The sequence below is a fragment of the Physella acuta genome, unplaced genomic scaffold (assembly GCF_028476545.2).
Source record: "Physella acuta isolate Inbredline_101_S28 unplaced genomic scaffold, ASM2847654v3 ptg002642l, whole genome shotgun sequence".
In the NCBI taxonomy this organism is placed as follows: domain Eukaryota; kingdom Metazoa; phylum Mollusca; class Gastropoda; family Physidae; genus Physella; species Physella acuta.
In genome coordinates, this window is record NW_026734091.1 from 1 (window position 1) to 22545 (window position 22545).

At 42.2% G+C, this 22545-nt stretch overlaps 1 protein-coding gene across 1 annotated transcript; it reads left to right on the forward strand.

The window, feature by feature from the left end:
- Positions 1-142: 142 nt before the first annotated feature.
- LOC131933821 (serine/arginine repetitive matrix protein 5-like) lies at positions 143-22168 on the forward strand (the record flags this gene model as incomplete). The annotated part of the gene is made up of 8 exons (XM_059290377.1): positions 143-297; positions 3180-3282; positions 8372-8448; positions 11598-11813; positions 12135-12234; positions 14645-17093; positions 17619-17665; positions 19963-22168. Coding segments are annotated over 7 exons (3104 nt in total), but the record flags the coding sequence as incomplete, so codon positions are not given.
- Between the last annotated feature and the right edge of the window lie 377 nt (positions 22169-22545).

Consider the following 22545-nt stretch of genomic DNA (forward strand, 5'->3'; position numbering starts at 1 on the left):
TAACCATTCCAGCACGGTTTCAATGTATTTTATTGTATTTCTATCTAACCATTCCACCCGGTTTCAATGTATTTTATTGTATCTCTAACCATTGCAGCCCGGTTTCAATATATTTTATCGTTTTTCTATCTAACCATCGCAGCCCGGTTCCACCGTGAACTAGCCAGTGGGACGCTAACCGGTCCAGTCAAACTGGAGGTCAGTGACCTTCAGACCAGCATGGGGGAGTTGGAGGAGAAGATCAAGTTGATGGAGAACTTTGGGGAGAAACTGGCCATGTCTATGGAGAGTGCAGCGGTAAGCTGAGGGGGGGGGGGGTCTGTAATCAAGGGCGTGATCAGAGTATTGTAGGGAACCGTGTGGATGGAGATATTGCCGCCTTAAAGTAGATGGGGGGGGGGGTCTGTGTAATTAGGACGGGGGTCAGATAATGGTAGAGAACTGTGTGGATATTTCCCGCGGTAAGGTGTGGGTAAAATAGTGGTGAGGTCAGTGTGGGGGTAAGGAGCCATAGATATAAAGAGAGCCGCGGTAAGATAAGCTCTATACTGTCTGTTACTAAGTTTCACTGAATAGTTTTGATTAGATTTTAGAGAATAAAAACGTAATTCTAGACCAACTATAATACTTAAATTCTATTCTTCTATTTTTATATTCAAATTCTTCTAAGTTCTTAATTGTTATATTGGGGATTTTCCTCCAACACAATTAAGTATTACTTCTTCTTCTTGATTCTAGTGTTGGAATAGATTTCCTCCAATACAATCAAGTATCACTTGTCAACATGTTATGAGCCATTTAACCCGTTTAATACTACTTCAGTGTGCGTATCTCTGTGGATGTGCTTCCACGGCTTGCGTCCACTCAAAAACAATCTACAAGGCAGCTGTTGTTTGATTTTAGTGTTATTTTCTTTCCTACTTCGGTTGTTGCTATGTCTAGCTTAGAGCCTCATCTGCCTGCCCGGGGGGGGGGGGGGGGGGGGGGGAATGTCAGATGTCGGGAATTTAGGAGGTTAGCAATTACACTCCGTCACACGTCTACGCCGACCCCTTTTTCTCCTGTTTTGTTGATATTAATTCTAGTTTTACATTTCAAATCGAGTGTTATATTGGCTACCGCATGCAGTGCCAAAAGCACCCCCCCCCACGCACACATAACCCACAAACACACATACACCCCGACACCCCTACACATACACCCCCCCCCCCCCCCACACACACACACACATACATATACACATCCGCTGCTGTGTACGATACTGTAGCTTTCCAAACATTTTGTGATATTTTGTGAGTTGGTGTTTGTTAGATTGGTTCGTTTGTTGGTCTGTTAAATTTTCAAATGTAGCTCAATGTTTGGTATTGTGAGAACTACCATGTGTGTGATTCTTTCATATGTATAGCATTTATATGAAATCGTCAGTTACGTGTCTTTGTAGTTTGTGTGAAAATTTCTTTTGCATGGAAATGTATTCTTTTATCATGCAATTGTCTTTTTTTTTGTCTTATTTGTGAACATGTTTTTTGTGTGACACTGTCATGTGTGTGAGCAAGTGGCTTGCGTGACCCGTTCATTTAGCGTCACGCCCCCTTTTGTGTAATAGATTTCCTCTGCTGTAATTAGACTTAATTAACACTTGGAAATAACTCAATCAAACGTCACAAGACATGCCCGATCATTTTCATGCCACTGTAAAGACCCCCATCCAACATTCTTCGGATTCGTTTTCCACTTTTTTTCTCACACAACGAATTTTGTTTTTTTTCTTTTAGGTTTATTCTTGTTTTGTTTCGTTGGTTTTTTTTCTTTAACAGAATGCTACTACTTTTTAACTTATTTTGCTATTATCTTTTATGTGGTTTCAAATACCTGTCTGTCAAACCTATAAATTTCAAATGTGGGGCTTGTTACAGGTGGGTTAAAATAATCACGCACACAACGGAGCACTGTCTAATATTTCTCAAGTCACCCACTTTTCACTGTACCCCCAGTTCATCCTCACACCCACCCCCTCCCTCACCCCCACCCCCACCCTTCCATCGTGCTAACCCTGGAACCCACAACTTGTCATTGCTATTGATTTCATTTCTCTGTCGTCCGGCTGATCCCCCCCCCCCCCCACCTCTCCCCCATTATTTCTCTCCGAGTTGAACCATCTGCTAACTGGGTCATGCCCAAGATGACACATTCACTGGACGCCAGTAGCTAAAGGTTATTGGCCTTCAGTGGTTCCAATCATTCTTGACCACTGGTCAGCGGTACGTTTATTTAAAAAAAAAGATTTTTCTTTGAAAATAACAGTTCCAATTTTTATTTTAAAATGAATTTAACGGTGATCCAGCTAAAGTATCCTTTTTATATTTCTGCCAATGAAATATTTACATGACAATTCTCAACCAATTAAATCTATTTTGACATATTATTTCAACCAATAGAAAATGTTTTGACATATTATTTTCAACCAAAGATATTTATTTGCCAATTATTGTCTACAAATAAAAAAAAAATTGTGACCTTTTTGCTCAACCATTCCAAAATTTATTCTATACTTCCGCAACAAATGAAGAACGTTCGTAGTTTGTTCTATTTATAATTTTCAAGCTGTGAAATATTTGTTTAAAATTATAAAATTTTGTATGTCTATTTTTAACCAATTAAATGTTCGCTTGGAAATTTTAAACCAAAAAATTACTAATGTTCATTTATCGACCAAAATAATATTGAGTAGCGTAGCGAGTGGGGGGGGGGGGGGAGGGGGGGAGCATATGTCCCCGGGCGCTGACCTTAGGGGGCGCCAAAATGGGTTGGAAAAATAAATTGAAAGGTTGAGGGGGTGCAAATTGAAAGCTTGATGAAGGGGGGGGGTGCAAATGAAAATCTTGAGGGGGGGGGGGGGGTGCAAATCGAAAGTTTAAGGGGGGGTGCAAATCGAAATCTTGAGGGGGGCGGGCAAATCGAAATCTTGAGGGGGGTTGCAAAATCGAAAAGTTTGTCCCCGGGCGCCGGGAAGGGTCGCTACGCCTTTTATAATATATATTTTAAAAATTTGTTTTCAAACAATCATAAAGTACTTCGCCTGTTGCCTAACAAATTTTATTTTCTTGAACTCAATGGAAGTCTTGTGTACCTGACCTTCTCATGAGTGACCTTGACATCTGACCCCTTTCTCCCCGCAGGTCGGTAAATGGCAGAGCATCGAAGGAGAGGAGACCGTCCACACCCAGCTGGTGGAGTTGGTAGATCAGATGAGGACCATGCTGCTTCACGCCACACAATCAGGTGGGTTCAAATCTTGGGCTTTACACAGGTGGGTTCTGTTCAAATCTTGGGCTTGTTACAGGTGGGTTCTGTTCAAATCTTGGGCTTGTTAAAGGTGGGTTCAAATCTTGGGCTTGATACAGGTGGGTTCAAATCTTGGGCTTTACACAGGTGGGTTCTGTTCAAATCTTGGGCTTGTTACAGGTGGGTTCTGTTCAATGTGGGGCTTGTTACAGGTGGGTTCTGTTCAAATCTTGGGCTTTACACAGGTGGGTTCTGTTCAAATCTTGGGCTTTACACAGGTGGGTTCTGTTCAAATCTTGGGCTTTACACAGGTGGGTTCTGTTCAATGTGGGGCTTGATACAGGTGGGTTCTGTTCAAATCTTGGGCTTTACACAGGTGGGTTCTGTTCAAATCTTGGGCTTTACACAGGTGGGTTCTGTTCAAATCTTGGGCTTTACACAGGTGGGTTCTGTTCAAATCTTGGGCTTTACACAGGTGGGTTCTGTTCAAATCTTGGGCTTTACACAGGTGGGTTCTGTTCAAATCTTGGGCTTTACACAGGTGGGTTCTGTTCAAATCTTGGGCTTTACACAGGTGGGTTCTGTTCAAATCTTGGGCTTTACACAGGTGGGTTCTGTTCAAATGTGGGGCTTGTTAAAGGTGGGTTCTGTTCAATGTGGGGCTTGTTACAGGTGGGTTCTGTTCAATGTGGGGCTTGATACAGGTGGATTCTGTTCAATGTGGGGCTTGTTACAGGTGGGTTCTGTTCACATGTGGGGCTTGATACAGGTGGGTTTTGTTCAAATGTGGGGCTTGTTACAGGTGGGTTATATTTAAATGTGGGGCTTGTTACAGGTGGGTTCTGTTCAATGTGGGGCTTGGTACAGGTGGGTTCTGTTCACATGCGGTGCTTGTTACAGGTGGGTTCTGTTCACATGTGGGGCTTGTTACAGGTGGATTCTGTTCAAATGTGGGGCTTGTTACAGGTGGGTTCTGTTCACATGTGGGGCTTGTTACAGGTGGGTTCTGTTCAAATGTGGGGCTTGTTACAGGTGGGTTCTGTTCAAATGTGGGGCTTGTTACAGGTGGGTTCTGTTCACATGTGGGGCTTGTTACAGGTGGGTTCTGTTCAAATGTGGGGCTTGTTACAGGTGGGTTCTGTTCAAATGTGGGGCTTGTTACAGGTGGGTTCTGTTCAAATGTGGGGCTTGTTACAGGTGGGTTCTGTTCAATGTGGGGCTTGATACAGGTGGGTTCTGTTCAAATGTGGGGCTTGATACAGGTGGGTTTTGTTCACATGTGGGGCTTGTTACAGGTGGGTTTTGTTCAATGTGGGGCTTGTTACAGGTGGATTCTGTTCAAATGTGGGGCTTGTTACAGGTGGGTTCTGTTCACATGCGGTGCTTGTTACAGGTGGGTTCTGTTCACATGTGGGGCTTGTTACAGGTGGGTTCTGTTCAATGTGGGGCTTGTTACAGGTGGATTCTGTTCAGATGTGGGGCTTGTTACAGGTGGGTTTTGTTCACATGTGGGGCTTGTTACAGGTGGGTTCTGTTCAATGTGGGGCTTGTTACAGGTGGATTCTGTTCAAATGTGGGGCTTGTTACAGGTGGGTTCTGTTCACATGTGGGGCTTGTTACAGGTGGGTTCTGTTCAATGTGGGGCTTGTTACAGGTGGGTTTTGTTCACATGTGGGGCTTGTTACAGGTGGGTTTTGTTCAATGTGGGGCTTGTTACAGGTGGATTCTGTTCAAATGTGGGGCTTGTTACAGGTGGGTTCTGTTCACATGTGGGGCTTGTTACAGGTGGGTTCTGTTCAGATGTGGGGCTTGTTACAGGTGGGTTCTGTTCAATGTGGGGCTTGATACAGGTGGGTTCTGTTCAAATGTGGGGCTTGTTACAGGTGGGTTCTGTTCAATGTGGGGCTTGATACAGGTGGATTCTGTTCAATGTGGGGCTTGTTACAGGTGGGTTCTGTTCACATGTGGGGCTTGATACAGGTTTGTTTTGTTCAAATGTGGGGCTTGTTACAGGTGGGTTATATTTAAATGTGGGGCTTGTTACAGGTGGGTTCTGTTCAATGTGGGGCTTGATACAGGTGGGTTCTGTTCAAATGTGGGGCTTGTTACAGGTGGGTTCTGTTCACATGTGGGGCTTGTTACAGGTGGGTTTTGTTCACATGTTGGGCTTGTTCCAGGTGGGTTCTGTTCACATGTGGGGCTTGTTACAGGTGGGTTTTGTTCACATGTGGGGCTTGTTACAGGTGGGTTCTGTTCAATGTGGGGCTTGTTACAGGTGGGTTCTGTTCAAATGTGGGGCTTGTTACAGGTGGGTTCTGTTCAATGTGGGGCTTGATACAGGTGGGTTCTGTTCAAATGTGGGGCTTGTTACAGGTGGGTTCTGTTCAATGTGGGGCTTGATACAGGTGGATTCTGTTCAAATGTGGGGCTTGTTACAGGTGGGTTTTGTTCACATGTGGGGCTTGATACAGGTGGATTCTGTTCAAATGTGGGGCTTGTTACAGGTGGGTTCTGTTCACATGTGGGGCTTGTTACAGGTGGGTTCTGTTCACATGTGGGGCTTGATACAGGTGGGTTCTGTTCACATGTGGGACTTGATACAGGTGGGTTATATTCAAATGTGGTGCTTGTAGCAGGTGAGTTCTGTTCAATGTGGGGCTTGTTACAAGTGGGTTATATTCAAATGTGGGCTTGTTACAGGTAGGTTATGTTCAAATGTGGGGCTTGTTACAGGTGGGTTCTGTTCAAAGTGGGGCTTGTTACAGGTGGGTTATATTCAAATGTGAGCTTGTTACAGGTAGGTTATGTTCAAATGTGGGGCTTGTTACAGGTGGGTTCTGTTCAAAGTGTGGCTTGTTACAGGTGGGTTATATTCAAATGTGGGCTTGATACAGGTGTTATGTCCTTATATGGGGCTTTTTATAGGTGGGTTATGTTCAAATGTGGGGCTTGTTATAGGTGGGTTCTGTTCAAATTTGGGGCTTGATACAGGTGGGTTCTGTTCAAATGTGGGGCTTGTTACAGGTGGGTTATGTTCAAAGTGGGTCTTGTTACAGGTGGGTTATATTCAAATGTGGGCTTGTTACAGGTGGGTTCTGTTCAAAGTGGGGTTTGATACAGGTGGGTTATGTTCAAAGTGGGGTTGTTACAGGTGGGTTATGTTCAAATGTGGGGCTTGTTACAGGTGGGTTATGTTCAATGTGGGTCTTGTTACAGGTGGATTCTGTTCAAATGTGGGGTTTGATACAGGTGGGTTATGTTCAAAGTGGGGTTGTTACAGGTGGGTTATGTTCAAATGTGGGGCTTTACACAGGTGTTATGTCCTTATATGGGGCTTGTTACAGGTGGGTTTTGTTCAATGTGGGGCTTGTTACAGGTGGGTTTTGTTCAATGTGGGGCTTGTTACAGGTGGGTTCTGTCAGTTCTGTCCTTATATGGGACTTGTGGCAGGTGTTATGTCCTTATATGGGGCTAGTTAAATGTGTTATGTCCTTAAGTGGGGCTTGTTACATGTGTTGTGTCCTTAAATGGGGCTTGTTACAGGTGTTATGTCCTTATGTGGGGCTTACAGTTACAGGCGAGTTATATCTACATGTGGTAACTAACACCATTTAAACATGTGTTGATGTCCACATGTGGTACTTGCCACGGGTAAGTCGTAACGACATGTGGTGCTAGCCACAGGTTTTTTTTTCATTTGTGGTTTGATACAGGTGTCACATCCACATGTGGTAATTAACTCTGTCTAAAAGTGTGTGGATACCCACGTGTGGTAAAATCTCCCCACATAGTCAGCTGGCCACATGTGGGAAGCGTCTGTTTCGCGAATAAGTTCCTGTTATACGCCTAACTTCCGCCATAGGAAAAGATCAAATTCCAACAAACTGCTCTGGTTCTGGTCACGATCTAGGCTAAAGGTAGGCAGCAGACTTGAACTAGCACCAAAACACCTGTAACATTTATAGACAGGTGTGAGAAATAAAAGCCGTGTTTCTTTATGCTCACAAAATGATGGGGTTTTTAAGCGAGCGTTTCCTAAGTGCGAATTGAATTCATATAAAAATGTATTTTATACAAATGGGCTATTTATAATTTATTTGACACCAGTTGTAAATATTGATATACGTTTTGTTGTAATTAAATGAAAGAAACAAGTTAATTTCTTCTTTTATAAACTTCAGGGTTGTTTTTTTAACACGTTTTTCTTAACTCAGCTTCGCGTTTGTTTGGATGTTTGTTGTTAAAATTGACATCGAAAATTAGCCCACTTCTGATTGCTCTAGAGATCTGAAATTTGGCATGTAGGCTACTTTCGCCTAACAATTTCAGATGCAATCATAAAAACTAGCAATTAGAGACCGTAATTAGCTTAATTTAATTACGCCCCAAGGACCCTAAAATTGAGGACATGATTTCTAAAGATACCGACAAGACTGGAGGCCTATTGACACAGTTACTTCGGCCCCAATCGATGTGAGCGCGCTAGCCGTGATCGTATAGCGGTTAGTACTTCGCGTTGTGGCCGCGACAATCCAGGTTCGAATCCTGGTCGCTCAAGATTTTTAGTCCGTGTATTTATAAACACTTAGTCAAGTCATACTTAATCAAGTCATTAGATAAAGTAGAAAATAAACTATATAAAAAACTTTTTTTAAAACCACGTTTTTCATGTGTAGCAACGGACTAAAAAGGAGAAAATAAAATACTTAAAAAAACTTTTTAAAAATCCACGTTTTTCTTGTGGACTAAAAAGTAGAAAATAAATTTTCATACATTTGATGACAAAAAACGTGGGTCGGGCAGATGGGTCGGGAAATTTGATGGTGAACGTACCCACGTTTTTTGTCATCAAATGTATGAAAATTTATTTTCTACTTTTTAGTCCACAAGAAAAACGTGGTTTTTTAAAAAGTTTTTTTAAGTATTTTATTCCGGACTGAGTAGAATTTTTTTTTTAAACATTCACGCCATAGTTTTGAGCTGTATGTAGTTGTGTTCGGTCTATTTTTACTAGTCATGTAATGATGTTACTGCCTCGGTACAATGCTACTAACAATCTTAACGTCTTTGTCTTGTCTTTCTACAGAAGAAGACAGTCAGAAGACGATGGCCTTATCTAATTTTGAAACGTTGTACAGCCAAGCAATGAAACTACAAGTCCAGGTGAGTTGGCCGGTTAGGTGGTTAGAGAAGTGGTTAGAGAGGTGGTTAGAGAAGTGGTTAGACAGGTGGTTAGAGAAGTGGTTAGACAGGTGGTTAGAGAAGTGGTTGGAGAAGTGGTTAGAGAAGTGGTTAGAGAAGTGGTTGGAGAAGTGGTTGTAGAAGTGGTTGGAGAAGTGGTTGGAGAAGTGGTTGGAGAAGTGGTTAGAGAAGTGGTTGGTAAAGTGGTTGGAGAAGTGGTTAGAGAAGTGGTTGGTAAAGTGGTTGGAGAAATGTTTAGATAAGTGGTTGGAGAAGTGGTTAGAGAAGTGGTTGGTAAAGTGGTTGGAGAAGTGGTTAGAGAAGTGGTTGGAGAAGTGGTTAGAGAAGTGGGTGGAGAAGTGGTTAGAGAACTAGTTAGAGAAGTGGTTAGAGAAGTGGTTGGAGAAGTGGTTGGAGAAGTGGTTGGTAAAGTGGATAGAGAAGTGGTTGGTAAAGTGGTTGGAGAAGTGGTTGGAGAAGTGGTTAGAGAAGTGATTATAGAAGTGGTTAGAGAAGTGGTTAGAGAAGTGGTTAGAGAAGTGGTTGGTAAAGTGGTTGGAGAAGTGGTTATAGAAGTGGTTAGAGAAGTGGTTGGTAAAGTGGATAGAGAAGTGGTTGGTAAAGTGGTTGGAGAAGTGGTTGGAGAAGTGGTTAGAGAAGTGATTATAGAAGTGGTTAGAGAAGTGGTTAGAGAAGTGGTTGGTAAAGTGGTTGGAGAAGTGGTTAGAGAAGTTGTTGGAGAAGTGGTTGGTAAAGTGGTTGGAGAAGTGGTTAGAGAAGTAGTTAGACAGGTGGTTAGAGAAGTGGTTAGAGAAGTGGTTAGAGAAGTGGTTAGAGAAGTGGTTAGAGAAGTGGTTGGAGAAGTGGTTGTAGAAGTGGTTGGAGAAGTGGTTGGAGAAGTGGTTGGAGAAGTGGTTAGAGAAGTGGTTGGTAAAGTGGTTGGAGAAGTGGTTAGAGAAGTGGTTAGAGAAGTGGTTAGAGAAGTGGTTAGAGAAGTGGTTGGAGAAGTGGTTGTAGAAGTGGTTGGAGAAGTGGTTGGAGAAGTGGTTGGAGAAGTGGTTAGAGAAGTGGTTGGTAAAGTGGTTGGAGAAGTGGTTAGAGAAGTGGTTGGTAAAGTGGTTGGAGAAATGTTTAGATAAGTGGTTGGAGAAGTGGTTAGAGAAGTGGTTGGTAAAGTGGTTGGAGAAGTGGTTAGAGAAGTGGTTGGAGAAGTGGTTAGAGAAGTGGGTGGAGAAGTGGTTAGAGAACTAGTTAGAGAAGTGGTTAGAGAAGTGGTTGGAGAAGTGGTTGGAGAAGTGGTTGGAGAAGTGGTTAGAGAAGTGGTTGGAGAAGTGGTTAGAGAAGTGGGTGGAGAAGTGGTTAGAGAACTAGTTAGAGAAGTGGTTAGAGAAGTGGTTGGAGAAGTGGTTGGAGAAGTGGTTAGAGAAGTGGTTGGTAAAGTGGTTGGAGAAGTGGTTAGAGAAGTGGTTGGTAAAGTGGTTGGAGAAATGTTTAGATAAGTGGTTGGAGAAGTGGTTAGAGAAGTGGTTGGTAAAGTGGTTGGAGAAGTGGTTAGAGAAGTGGTTGGAGAAGTGGTTAGAGAAGTGGTTAGAGAAGTGGTTGGAGAAGTGGTTGGAGAAGTTGTTGGAGAAGTGGTTGGAGAAATGTTTAGATAAGTGGTTGGTAAAGTGGTTGGAGAAGTGGTTAGAGAAGTGGTTGGTAAAGTGGTTGGAGAAATGTTTAGATAAGTGGTTGGAGAAGTGGTTAGAGAAGTGGTTGGTAAAGTGGTTGGAGAAGTGGTTAGAGAAGTGGTTGGAGAAGTGGTTAGAGAAGTGGGTGGAGAAGTGGTTAGAGAACTAGTTAGAGAAGTGGTTAGAGAAGTGGTTGGAGAAGTGGTTGGAGAAGTGGTTGGAGAAGTGGTTAGAGAACTAGTTAGAGAACTAGTTAGAGAAGTGGTTAGAGAAGTGGTTGGAGAAGTGGTTGGAGAAGTGGTTGGAGAAGTGGTTGGAGAAGTGGTTGGAGAAGTGGTTGGAGAAGTGGTTAGAGAAGTGGTTGGAGAAGTGGTTAGAGAAGTGGGTGGAGAAGTGGTTAGAGAACTAGTTAGAGAAGTGGTTAGAGAACTAGTTAGAGAAGTGGTTAGAGAAGTGGTTGGAGAAGTGGTTGGAGAAGTGGTTAGAGAAGTGGTTGGTAAAGTGGTTGGAGAAGTGGTTAGAGAAGTGGTTGGTAAAGTGGTTGGAGAAATGTTTAGATAAGTGGTTGGAGAAGTGGTTAGAGAAGTGGTTGGTAAAGTGGTTGGAGAAGTGGTTGGTAAAGTGGTTGGAGAAGTGGTTGGTAAAGTGGATAGAGAAGTGGTTGGTAAAGTGGATAGAGAAGTGGTTGGTAAAGTGGTTGGAGAAGTGGTTGGAGAAGTGGTTAGAGAAGTGATTATAGAAGTGGTTAGAGAAGTGGTTAGAGAAGTGGTTGGTAAAGTGGTTGGAGAAGTGGTTAGAGAAGTTGTTGGAGAAGTGGTTGGTAAAGTGGTTGGAGAAGTGGTTAGAGAAGTGGTTGGTAAAGTGGTTGGAGAAGTGGTTAGAGAAGTGGTTGGAGAAGTGGTTAGAGAAGTGGTTGGTAAAGTGGTTGGAGAAATGTTTAGATAAGTGGTTGGAGAAGTGGTTAGAGAAGTGGTTGGAGAAGTGGTTGGTAAAGTGGTTGGAGAAGTGGTTAGAGAAGTTGTTGGAGAAGTGGTTGGTAAAGTGGTTGGAGAAGTGGTTAGAGAAGTGGTTAGACAAATGGTTGGAGAAGTGGTTAGAGAAGTGGTTGGAGAAGTGGTTGGAGAAGTGGTTGGAGAAGTGGTTGGAGAAGTGGTTGGAGAAGTGGTTAGAGAAGTGGTTGGAGAAGTGGTTGGAGAAGTGGTTGGAGAGGTAGTTTGGAGAAGTCGCTAGGGGGTGGTTTGGAGAAATGGTAAGAGACGTGATTAGAGAAGCTGGTTAGATTATTGGTTAAAGAACTGGTTAGAGAAATGGCTATAGCAGCTACTATAACCAGTGGTTAATGTGGCTGGTTAAAACCAAATCATCACATCTGGCTATAGCACCAACCTGGCTCGCCCTATCTAACCTCTACCGAAACCATTACGATCTAACCCTAACCCCGCCTTAATCCTCACCGTGCAGATGAACAACCTGAGGCTGAGTCACCTGGAGCGGAACCGTGAGATCATGGGCATCAAGCGCCAACTGCTGCTTCAAGAGGTCAACAACCTCCTTCTGCAGGCCGACATTAGCAGACGTGAGACGGAGCTCTGCCAGTTCCAAGAGGCCAAGACGTTTTCCTCTCTCAAGCGCTGGAAGACATTCGGCGGCTCAGATAGACACAGGCCGCAAGCTATGGTAAGGTTCTATGAAAGGGTGGAAGCTGACAGGGCAGCACCAAGAGGCCCCTAATTTTTAGGGGCCCCCAAATTCGCCCTCACGAAAAATAGAAAATTTAATTTTGTTGGTTTAAGATCGTTTGTATGTTTAATTAAATTACAAGCTATTTTATTTTCCTAGCAAATGTAAGATAGCTATGAGTTGTTCAACACGAAAAAAACAACTCCAAAACGCGTGTCTATTATTGAAACAAATGTGTTTTTGATTGACCTCGCTTATAAAACATGACCAATGTCAAGTTGCCATAGCAACACTTAACAATACCACCACTTCCTGTAGATGGAGCTCCCCTCCTCCTCCATGGTCAGATCAGCCACAGAACGCGAACCCAAACCTTACTCAACCGACAGCTCACGTCTCAACATTCCATATATAGCAGGTGAGTTCTTTTGTTCATGTCTGTCTAGCTTGTGGTCATGTTTGTCTGTCATTTGTTCATGTCTGTCTGTCATTTGTTCATGTCTGTCATTTGTTCATGTCTGTCTGTCATTTGGTCATGTCTGTCTGTCATTTCGTCATGTCTGTCATTTGGTCATGTCTGTCTGTCATTTGGTTTGTCTGTCTGTCATTTGTTCATGTCCGTCTGTCATTTGTTCATGTCTGTTATTTGATAAAACACACTATAGGGACTATTTATGATTTCACAAAACACACTTTAGAGACTGTCTATCATTAGATAAAACACACTTCCAGTGCTGATTAACAGGCTTGATTAAAAACCCGAATATTTTTATAAGATGGCTTTTACCTTGATCTATTTTTTTCTTTGCTTACGGAAGGATATTAATGTAAGTATCGATGTTAAAAAAAATACTTGAGACATTTAGCAAAGGCTGATCAGCTGTTGTGTTAAACATCTGCCAATGTTAAAACGGATGCACCTGGAGACTTAATAGTTCTAGAGCTTCGGTTGGCACCGCCTTTTCCCATTTAATTCCTGTAATCATTCTAATCAAGAAACTGAAAGAAATATTAATACATTGTTTCCTGTTTTTCCAGCCGAACCTTTTATTTAATTGTTAAGACCTTTACTATACCACAGTGCCTAACCCTACACAATCCAATCTAGAAAAAAAAATTAAAATGATTGTATTGTCATTCTTTTTTTCCGTTTACTTTAAAATTTTGTGTGCTGACTTTAGTCAAATATGAATCAAGGAATAAGTTATAAAAGATTTATGTGTATGTATTTTCTTCATTTCGTTATTGATGTGATTTCGTTATATTTGTTGCTGTTTTTTACTGTGATTTTATTTTCCTGTACATGTGGTTTTATTTCCCAAAAGATGTGATTTTATTTTTTAAAAGATGTGATTTATTTTATTTCCCTGTGGATGTGATTTTATTTTCCTGTAGATGAGATTTTATTTTCCTGTAGATGTGATTTATCTTCTTGTTGATGTGATTTTATTTTCCTGTAGATGTGATTTATCTTCTTGTTGATGTGATTTTATTTTCCTGTATATGTGATTTATCTTCTTGTTGATATGATTTTATTTCCCTGTGGATGTGATTTTATTTTTTATTTTCATGTAGATGTGATTTTATTTTCCTGTAGATGTGATTTTATTTTTCTGTAGATGTGATTTTATTTTCCTGTAGATGTGATTTTATTTTCCTGTAGATGTGATTTTATTTTCCTGTAGATGTAATTTTATTTTCCTGTAGATGTGATTTTTATTTTCCTGTAGATGTGATTTTATTTTCCTGTAGATGTGATTTTTATTTTTATTTTCCTGTAGATGTGATTTTATTTTCCTGTAGATGCTATTTTAATTTCCTGTAGTTGTGATTTTATTTTTCTGTAGATGTGATTTTTATTTTCCCGTAGATGTGATTATTATTTACCTGTAGATGTGATTTTATTTTTATTTTCCTGTAGATGTAATTTTATTTTCCTGTAGATGTGATTTTTATTTTCCTGTAGATGTGATTTTATTTTCCTGTAGATGTGATTTTTATTTTTATTTTCCTGTAGATGTAATTTTATTTTCCTGTAGATGTGATTTTTATTTTCCTGTAGATGTGATTTTATTTTCCTGTAGATGTGATTTTATTTTCCTGTAGATGCTATTTTAATTTCCTGTAGTTGTGATTTTATTTTTCTGTAGATGTGATTTTTATTTTCCCGTAGATGTGATTATTATTTACCTGTAGATGTGATTTTATTTTTATTTTCCTGTAGATGTAATTTTATTTTCCTGTAGATGTGATTTTTATTTTCCTGTAGATGTGATTTTATTTTCCTGTAGATGTGATTTTTATTTTTATTTTCCTGTAGATGTAATTTTATTTTCCTGTAGATGTGATTTTTATTTTCCTGTAGATGTGATTTTATTTTCCTGTAGATGTGATTTTATTTTCCTGTAGATGTGATTTTATTTTTATTTTCCTGTAGATGTGATTTTATTCTCCTGTAGATGTGATTTTATTTTCCAAAAAATTGATTTTATTTTCCTGCAGATGTGATTTTATTTTCCTGTAGATGTAATTTTATTTTCCTGTAGATGTAATTTTGTTTTCCAGTAGATGTGATTTTATTTTCCTGTAGATGTGATTTTTTTTTCTTGTTGATTTTATTTTATTTTCCTGTAGATGTGATTTTATTCTCCTGTAGATGTGATTTTATTTTCCTGTAGATGTAATTTTATTTTCCTGTAGATGTGATTTTTTTTCCTGTAGATGTGATTTTATTTTCCTGTAGATGTGATTTTATTTTCCTGTAGATGTGATTTTATTTTCCTGTAGATGTGATTTTATTTTCCTGTAGATGTGATTTTATTTTCCAGAAGAGCTGACGCCCGTCACAAGCTCCTCCATCTCAGCCCCTGCTTCGCCCTCGGCTCTAGCAGGTGACGCCCCCAGCGTCCAGCTACATTCCACCCCCAGGTCTCGCCACGAGCAGGCCACGGACCACACGGAGACCCACCTCCAGACTCCCCCCACCTCAGGTCCGTGCAGACAGCTGAGCCCCAAAGCCCCAAGATTCCTCCCCCCAAAACGTAGTGAAGACACGACGAAATTACCGCAATCCGCGAAAGCATCACCGCATTCTGTGCGACCAGCAGAAGGTTCGAAACCGAGCACAGAAACTTTGAGTAGTACACAACTAAAGCCGACCTCAGCTAGATCGCTGTCCGATTCTTCAAAAGACGTCGCCAGAGCTAAAACCATCAGCGTCGACGAGAGGAGAGCGCAGTTTCAAATCAGAAAACCGGAGTTTCAAACCATCTGTGATTCGGCGCCTCTTCACGAAGAGATTCAGCAGCTGAGGAAGGCTAAGAGCGAAGTGGAGCAGGGGTCGCCCACTTTAACTCAGCGCCCAGGAGCAGCTTCAGCCCCTTCCCCTGAAGCTGGTCCCGGGCCCGGTCAACCACCCGAGTCCCCTACACAAGTCATTCCAGTACAGCAGAGTCTCGCGGCTCTGCGTGCTCAGTCAAGCGTGACATTTCCAGCAGTATCTGTGATGGAGTGTACAGACATCCCGCCTAGAGTAGAGACCATTACCGACTCTGACCAAGGGTCATCCGGAGGTTCCAGCCTCCACACCCGTTCAGCGCTCACACGGACAAGTGAGCTGCCACCGATCAGTGACCACAGCAAGATCGGCTCCAAGGTAGCGCGGAGCCCTCTCAGCAAACACAAACTACTGCGACGTCAGAGAGAAGAGAGAGAGACGAAACTCAGAGAGTACCAAGCCATTTCACCCAAAGGTAGTCCCGTCGCTACAAGAGGGAAGCCGCCTTTACCTAAACAAAGCATGCCTATAAAACAGTCCCCGACTTCTTCACCGGCGCCTGAGAAAGGACCGAGATCAAAAAGCGTTGGTGACATGGACCGTGGAGTGTTAGACTCAACTCCGTCTAAACCTCTGCAAGACGCTATAAACAGATTTGAAAAGCGGGCAACAGTTTGTGAAACCGAAGACCGCCCGATTGAATTACGGAAAACGCCGAGTCCGACGCTTCATTTACCGCGGGTTGGGCTCGTGTCTCGTGTCCGGAGACTGAAACCAGCGGCGGAACTCCTGGAGGAGAGCCAGCGGTACAGGAGCGGCCACTCGATCTACGCCACCCGCATCATGCAGAAGTACCTCCCCAAGCCCGACCCGGCCAAGCCCAGCCCCAACAAAGAAAACGTCTCCTACGTCCACGCCATGGTCTCGCGTCTATCCCGCGACAACACCCCGGTCAGGAGCGCGGGGTCGTCGCGGACCAACTCGGACCTGAGCCTCCAGAGGACCGACTCGCCCAGAACCCACTCGGAGTTCGTCACCCAGATCGTCAGGAAACTCTCCACGCCGAGCGGGTCAGACGGTCAGAAAAACATGGCGCCTTTCAAAGACTTGACCAACGAAGGCATCGTGAAGAAGCTGGCGGAAACGTTCAGCCACCCAGCGAAAAGCTCGCCGGAAAGAGCTTTCTCCGATTCCGGAATCGACCGACAGCGCGGGTCGCCGAGTGCTCTGAAAACCCAGCACCGGAAGTCCTGCGAGGTTGCCATGGTGCTGTCCACATCCCCGGCGTCCGATATCTCCTACCAGATGATCTCCTCTATGTCGTCTGATGAGGGCGGGTCCCTAAAGCCCGAGTCACAACCCGGCCCAAGCAGCCACCAATCGCTGCCGATTCTCCCATCAACAGATCGAACCTCCGAGAGTCGCAGTAGAGCCGCCACGTACTGTGTTTCTGATAAGGAGAAGAAGAAACAGGAGGAGGCAGAAGGGTCGGAGATAGAAGTGTTACCGCCATCTTCACCTAAATCTGATTCCTCAAGCGGAAAGAAACACAAGGAAAGATCTAGAAAAACATCGTCTGAGAAAAAAGAAGAGAAATCCAGATTACAATCCTCCCTCTCCCCAGAGAGGCGAGGGGCAGGGAGAGGAAAGATGGGGACAGTAGGCGTGCTTTGTAAACAATCCATTTCTTTTGATTTGGGCGTCTCGCTGTACGGCCAGGCCTCCAAAGCAGCGGAGTCGCCGGGCAAGTCCAGACAAGCCCGCAGCTGGGACCCCAGCGAGTCGTCCCAGGCAGCGGCGAGGGCGGAGGTGCCGTCTGCCTCTGGCGGCTACACCAGGACGTCGTCGCCCCCTGAGCTGGGCGCCGAGGCCCGGCCCCAGTCGACCAGTTCGGAGGGCGAAGCGCCCCCGTCCTCGCCCACTGCCGACGAGAAGAAGAAAAGGCGGTTTCTCGACTCGGCTTGGCTTCAGAAATCAAAGAAATTTTTCAAAGTTTCGAAGTAAGTTTCGCACCAACATCAACATCATCATCCTCATTATCACCATCATCATCATCATCACCATCATCATCATCATATTTTCTGCCCAAGACACATGGGGCAGGTGAAATAGAGTTAATCTGTTTCAGTAACCATGTGAGGGATATTGTAGTCAGCACTACGCCCAGCCGCTTAGTTTCCCTAACTTTAGTCACGTACCCATCAGAGCTGAGCGGACTCCAGGACGTACAACAGACTCGAGCCTGGGATTCGAACTCAGGACTTTAGAGTTATCAGTTAGCTCTATTATCCGACCACGCCGTCCCTAACTTTCATCTTTATTTAGTTTACAACTGCTATCTAAGTTCAACTCATTCATCTATCAACATGAACTACCTTACCTGTAACAGTTTTATAACTACTGAATGTTGCAAGAGATTATTAATATCAACTCATTCATCTATCAACATGAACTACCTTACCTGTAACAGTTCTATAACTACTGAATGTTGCAAGAGATTATTAATATCCGGCTTATGTCTCCAGGTGAACAACACGTGGCTGGGATTAAGCGGTAGCAGACGGTCTCTCAGGTAACCAATCTAATCTCTCGCGCTGTCAGTTTATTTGGTCAGTCTAAATCCCGCGGACTAATTTTAATCGCGACAAACTCACAGTTAGCTGACATAAAATATTAAAAAGATTGCTGGCTTTTAGAAGATTATGTTTGCCGGAATTTTTTTCGAACGTTTTTAACGCCATCTAATTAACCTGCTGTTTCGGTCTTTAGTCTAGTTCCGCTGATTTATTTTTAGCCACCGACCTAGTTAATCGTGAGCCTCGATCAGGGTTAGATTTGGTAGCAATAAATCACCAGTGTTTGATGTCAGTTTGGTCGAAAGTTTGCCATAAATTTTTACCGCTGTTTCTTGTTTCTAGTTGAGGTTGTTTTTTAACTGCTGGGGCAGGATTTATGCATCCAGACCTTAATTTTGATTTAGGTTAGTAGGCCAGATGGCACAAAGCATCCAGGCTTCAATATGAATAGTCTATATGGCATTAAATATTAGGGTCTTAGTATAGTCATATAGGTCTAATTTAATTTTGTTTTTAAGATAACGCCTTCAGTTGCCCCTTGTCATTACCCCCCCCCCCCCCGTAAGATTACACTCCCCCCCCCCCCCCGATCAATAACCTAATGGCCCTGTATATTCAGTCGCCCATATAGTTGGCCCTATGTATTTAGGTCTCTTGTGAAGTAAGCCAGATGGCCCAATCGAGATGTTTAGTGTTTTGGTCGGCGGGTCGGCGATGTATATCCAGATGATAAGTTTAGGGCACCACGTCAATTTTCCCCTATGTTAATTACCCCTCTCTCGAGAATATATAATGCAGTTACCCCCCCTCTAGAGAATATGTATCATACAGTTACCCCCCTCTCGAGAATATATATATATATCATACTTTTACCCCACACCCTATCGAGAATATATATCATGTAGTTACCAATCCCCCTTGAAAATATATATCATGCAGTTACCCCCCTCTCGAGAATATATAATGCTGTTACCCCCCTCTCGAGAATATATATCATACAGTTACCCCCCTCTCGAAAATATATATCATGCAGTTACCACCCTCTCGAGAATATATATCATACTGTTACCCCACACCCTATCGAGAATATATATCATGTAGTTACCACCCCCCCCCCCACCCTCCCTCCTCTCGAGAATATATAATGCAGCTACCCCCCTCTAGAGAATATATATCATGCAGTTACCGGCAAAGCACTAAACACGGCATTCTATAGAAAGCCTATAATGACCTGAGTACAAAATCATTTGATTTTTCGTGTCTTCTATTAAACATTCTATATATAACCGGGTAAGTATAAGTTAATCTTATTTCACCTAGAATATTTTCCAACCTTATCACTAACGCTAACCCTAGCCCTAACCTAACAATTAAAGTTGGGTTTGTGGTTGATTTGAAAACTGCAGGAGGTAATATTGTACACCGGATTTTTGTGGCATAATTTTAAACAAATGTTGTGTCTATAGTTAATTGCACTTACTGTTAGGTTAGGTTTAGGGTCGGTTTGTAATCGACAAGGGGTAATATTCTATGCCTGGTGTAAGTGGCGTTATTCAAAACAAATGTTATGTCTATAGCTATTTATACTTAAGGTTAGGTTAGGTTAAGGGTCGATTTGTAATTGGCATGGGGTAAAAATGTACACTAAAATGCGGAGTAGAATATTTCCCCCTGACCATTACAAACAGACCCTTAACATAACCTAACCTTAAGTATAAATAGCTATAGACATAACATTTGTTTTAAATTATGCCACTCAAACAGGAATACAATCTAACCACCGAGCCTAAGTTTCATTTATAATCGACAGGGGGTAATATTCTATTTATTTCAGTGGCAGTAATTAAAACAATTGTTTTGTCTATAGTTATTTATGCTGGGCATTAAAAAATTAGACTGCGTCTACAAATGTACATTCAAGAGAAATCGGATAGTTGCACTGTGTGTTGAGGCGTGATATTATTCAGATGAATATGTATGGAAGGGGGGGGGGACAGTGGCATAGGCAGGGGGGGGGGGGGTTAGGGGGGTTATAACCCCCCCCCCCCCCCCCCCATAGACCCCTCAGTATATATATAATGTATGAGGGGGGTGTAAATCGAAAGTTGGAGGGGGGTGCAAACCGAAAGTTGGAGGGGGTGCAAATCGAAAGTTTGTCCCCGGGTAAAAATTTGAACCCCCCCCCCCCATTAGGCGATTCTGGCTACGCTACTGGGGGGGGGGGGGGGTACGGCTAACCAACAAAAACCACTGTTCTAGTAATCTGGACATCTTTTTTTTTATCCCCCGCTAGTGTTGACGTCAGCACTGAGGTGGCCAGTCAACCAATTGTTGGGGTCCAGAAGTTTCTGACCCTGCCCATCCCATAGGCGGAGGGAGACATTCCCATTGTCTCCCGGCACGCGAGGCAGCCTGAGCACGCCTCGCCAACAGCTTGCTGCGCCAAGAGAAAGAAGAGCGGAGAGAAAAGACACGGTACCAAAACCAAAACAAAACCACACCGCGGTGGTTTGGCGAAGACCTACGGCAGCAACAGCTTGACCTATTTTTGGGTAGCGTCACTAGATGGCCCAGCCACTAGTTGAATTAATTATCACTATCATGCTTTCTGCGCATGTCAGTTCGGTTTACCGGAAATCGCTTCAGATTCATTCAGCTAAGTCTTTCATCTGCTGGAATATAGCCACGTCTTTTTAAAAAATGTAGATGCAAATTATGCAGAGGATTTAAGTAAACGTGGTTCTAAATATTGCAGACGACTAACTTAGAAGAATGAACCTCACTGAAGCATCATCCGGTAGACTTTGAATCATAGTTGACTTCGTTACTTTGATCATTTTCAACACGAACACCATTTTTTTTTTGCTCCTGTCTCAGCAGACGAGTACGTGAGACCCACACTGCAGCTTTTGTCTTCTGCTTTCACTTCCTGTCACCTGTCTCACCTTGTCTCACGTCCGGTCTCACCTATTCATTCATCAAGTGTCTCACCTGATCCTATTCAGATTTGAAGAAATCGAGACTAAAAATTATACCAACTTCATCTGAAAAATTGTTTTTTAACTGCTCAACTGAGTATTTATAACTTGTAGTGTAAAGTAAGGGAAAAAAATTCACGAGAGCAATAGTGTACGAGGCAGCTAAAAGTGCACAATTGTGTAGATTGTCCATCTTGACCAATCAAATGTACGTATGTAGATTGTCAATTTTGACCAATCAAAAGCACTCTTGCATAGGTTGTCTATCTCGACCAATCACATTTAAGCACAATACAAGGTTCAGATGAAATATAGAAAAAAAAAGCTTGACCAAAAGTTCCATCAAGGTGCACAGAGAATATAGTTACACTACCACAATAATGTTTACATTGATGCCATCTCGAAGTTTTGTTACCTGTCAAGCAACACTGAACCCCCATGTGTCACACATCTGACACTGTCAGAACCTACAAAGTGTCAGTCAATTGACAGAGCTATTAAAACCTTGATGGATCAGTGACATGCTCAAATGTCTTGTGAGTTCATTACTAGAAACTTAATTTTTAAATCTTGATTAAATTTTTAAACTCCCCCAATTTTATTTTTCCCCCCTAATTAGGCTGTGGTATGCCAGATATTGATATTAGAAGCCTTGAGGGGATCCTAGAATCAAAGCATACATGTTTTTTTTAATTTTATTTTGGCACATATGTGTAAATATCTAGCATCGTTGTATATGATTGTACCGCCCTTTTATGGTGCTTCGTCACAGCGTGCCGTCTAGCGGGGAGAAAGCGGAACAGAACAACTTGTATGGTTATCACGTGATCTCACACTTGCTCAAACGGTTTGAATGAGATGTGTGTATGCTGTTGAATGATCTTGAAAAGATCTGTATTCATCTGATGGGGGTTTAAAACAGGAAGGTGTTGATCACAAAACTGTTTTATCACTGTCCGAGTTGCGATTTGTGAAACCACAGCCATTCATTTTTATTTATTTTTTTTAAATTGGCGGTGAAGGACAGACACTCGTCAGAAGGTAAAAGTTACCTGGCTCTATGCTAGTTTGGTTCAAGCTGTCTGTGACTCATTAAGTTGCCAGGAAAAAATTACAACAATCTGGCCAAATGGTTTCATCTCACTGCTCTAGTTGAATAGGAATACAGATTATGTTTCATGTCTGAATGATCGCTCAAATGATTTCGTAACTATGCCCTTTTATAAAATAATTCTATCGTTCCTTGAAATTAAAATGTTTTAGACTGCTGAGAATATTTTTTTTACATCTCCCAGTGTTTCTGTTTTATGAAAAAAAAATATCCAGATATAAAAAAATTTGACTTTAAAAATAACTTTACAAAAACGTTACATATACAAATTTTTTTTTTTCGTGAATCATAAGGTTAGATAACTCCGATTATGTGATGCCATACAGCTGTTTGCTCGCCTTATCTCCCTTGTATGTCATGTTTTTTGTGGTTTATGTATGTGGATAAATGAACACAAACTTCAATTTTAACCTGTGTTGGTGTTTTTTATCTTTTCTGTTGAATGAGTCAGGAATGTTCAGCGACATTTATCTAATCAAAAGCCTGCATTGACCAAAAAAAAAAAACATTGGCCAATTTTTAAAAAATACACATTGGACAATTAAAAAAAACACCTTTGCCAATCAAAAGGTAAATAATCCAATTAAAAAACAAAAATTCATACGGCAATACTAGTCTTGTGGAATCATACAAAGTCTCCCCATCCCATTTAGACAAATCTATTATAAAGATACATACCCCCCCCCCCCCACACACACACACACTACCACCACTAGAAAAGAAATCTCTTTTTAAAATCCCACATAAAACCCTCCATAATAAGACAAAGCCCCTTCATAAAATGTGA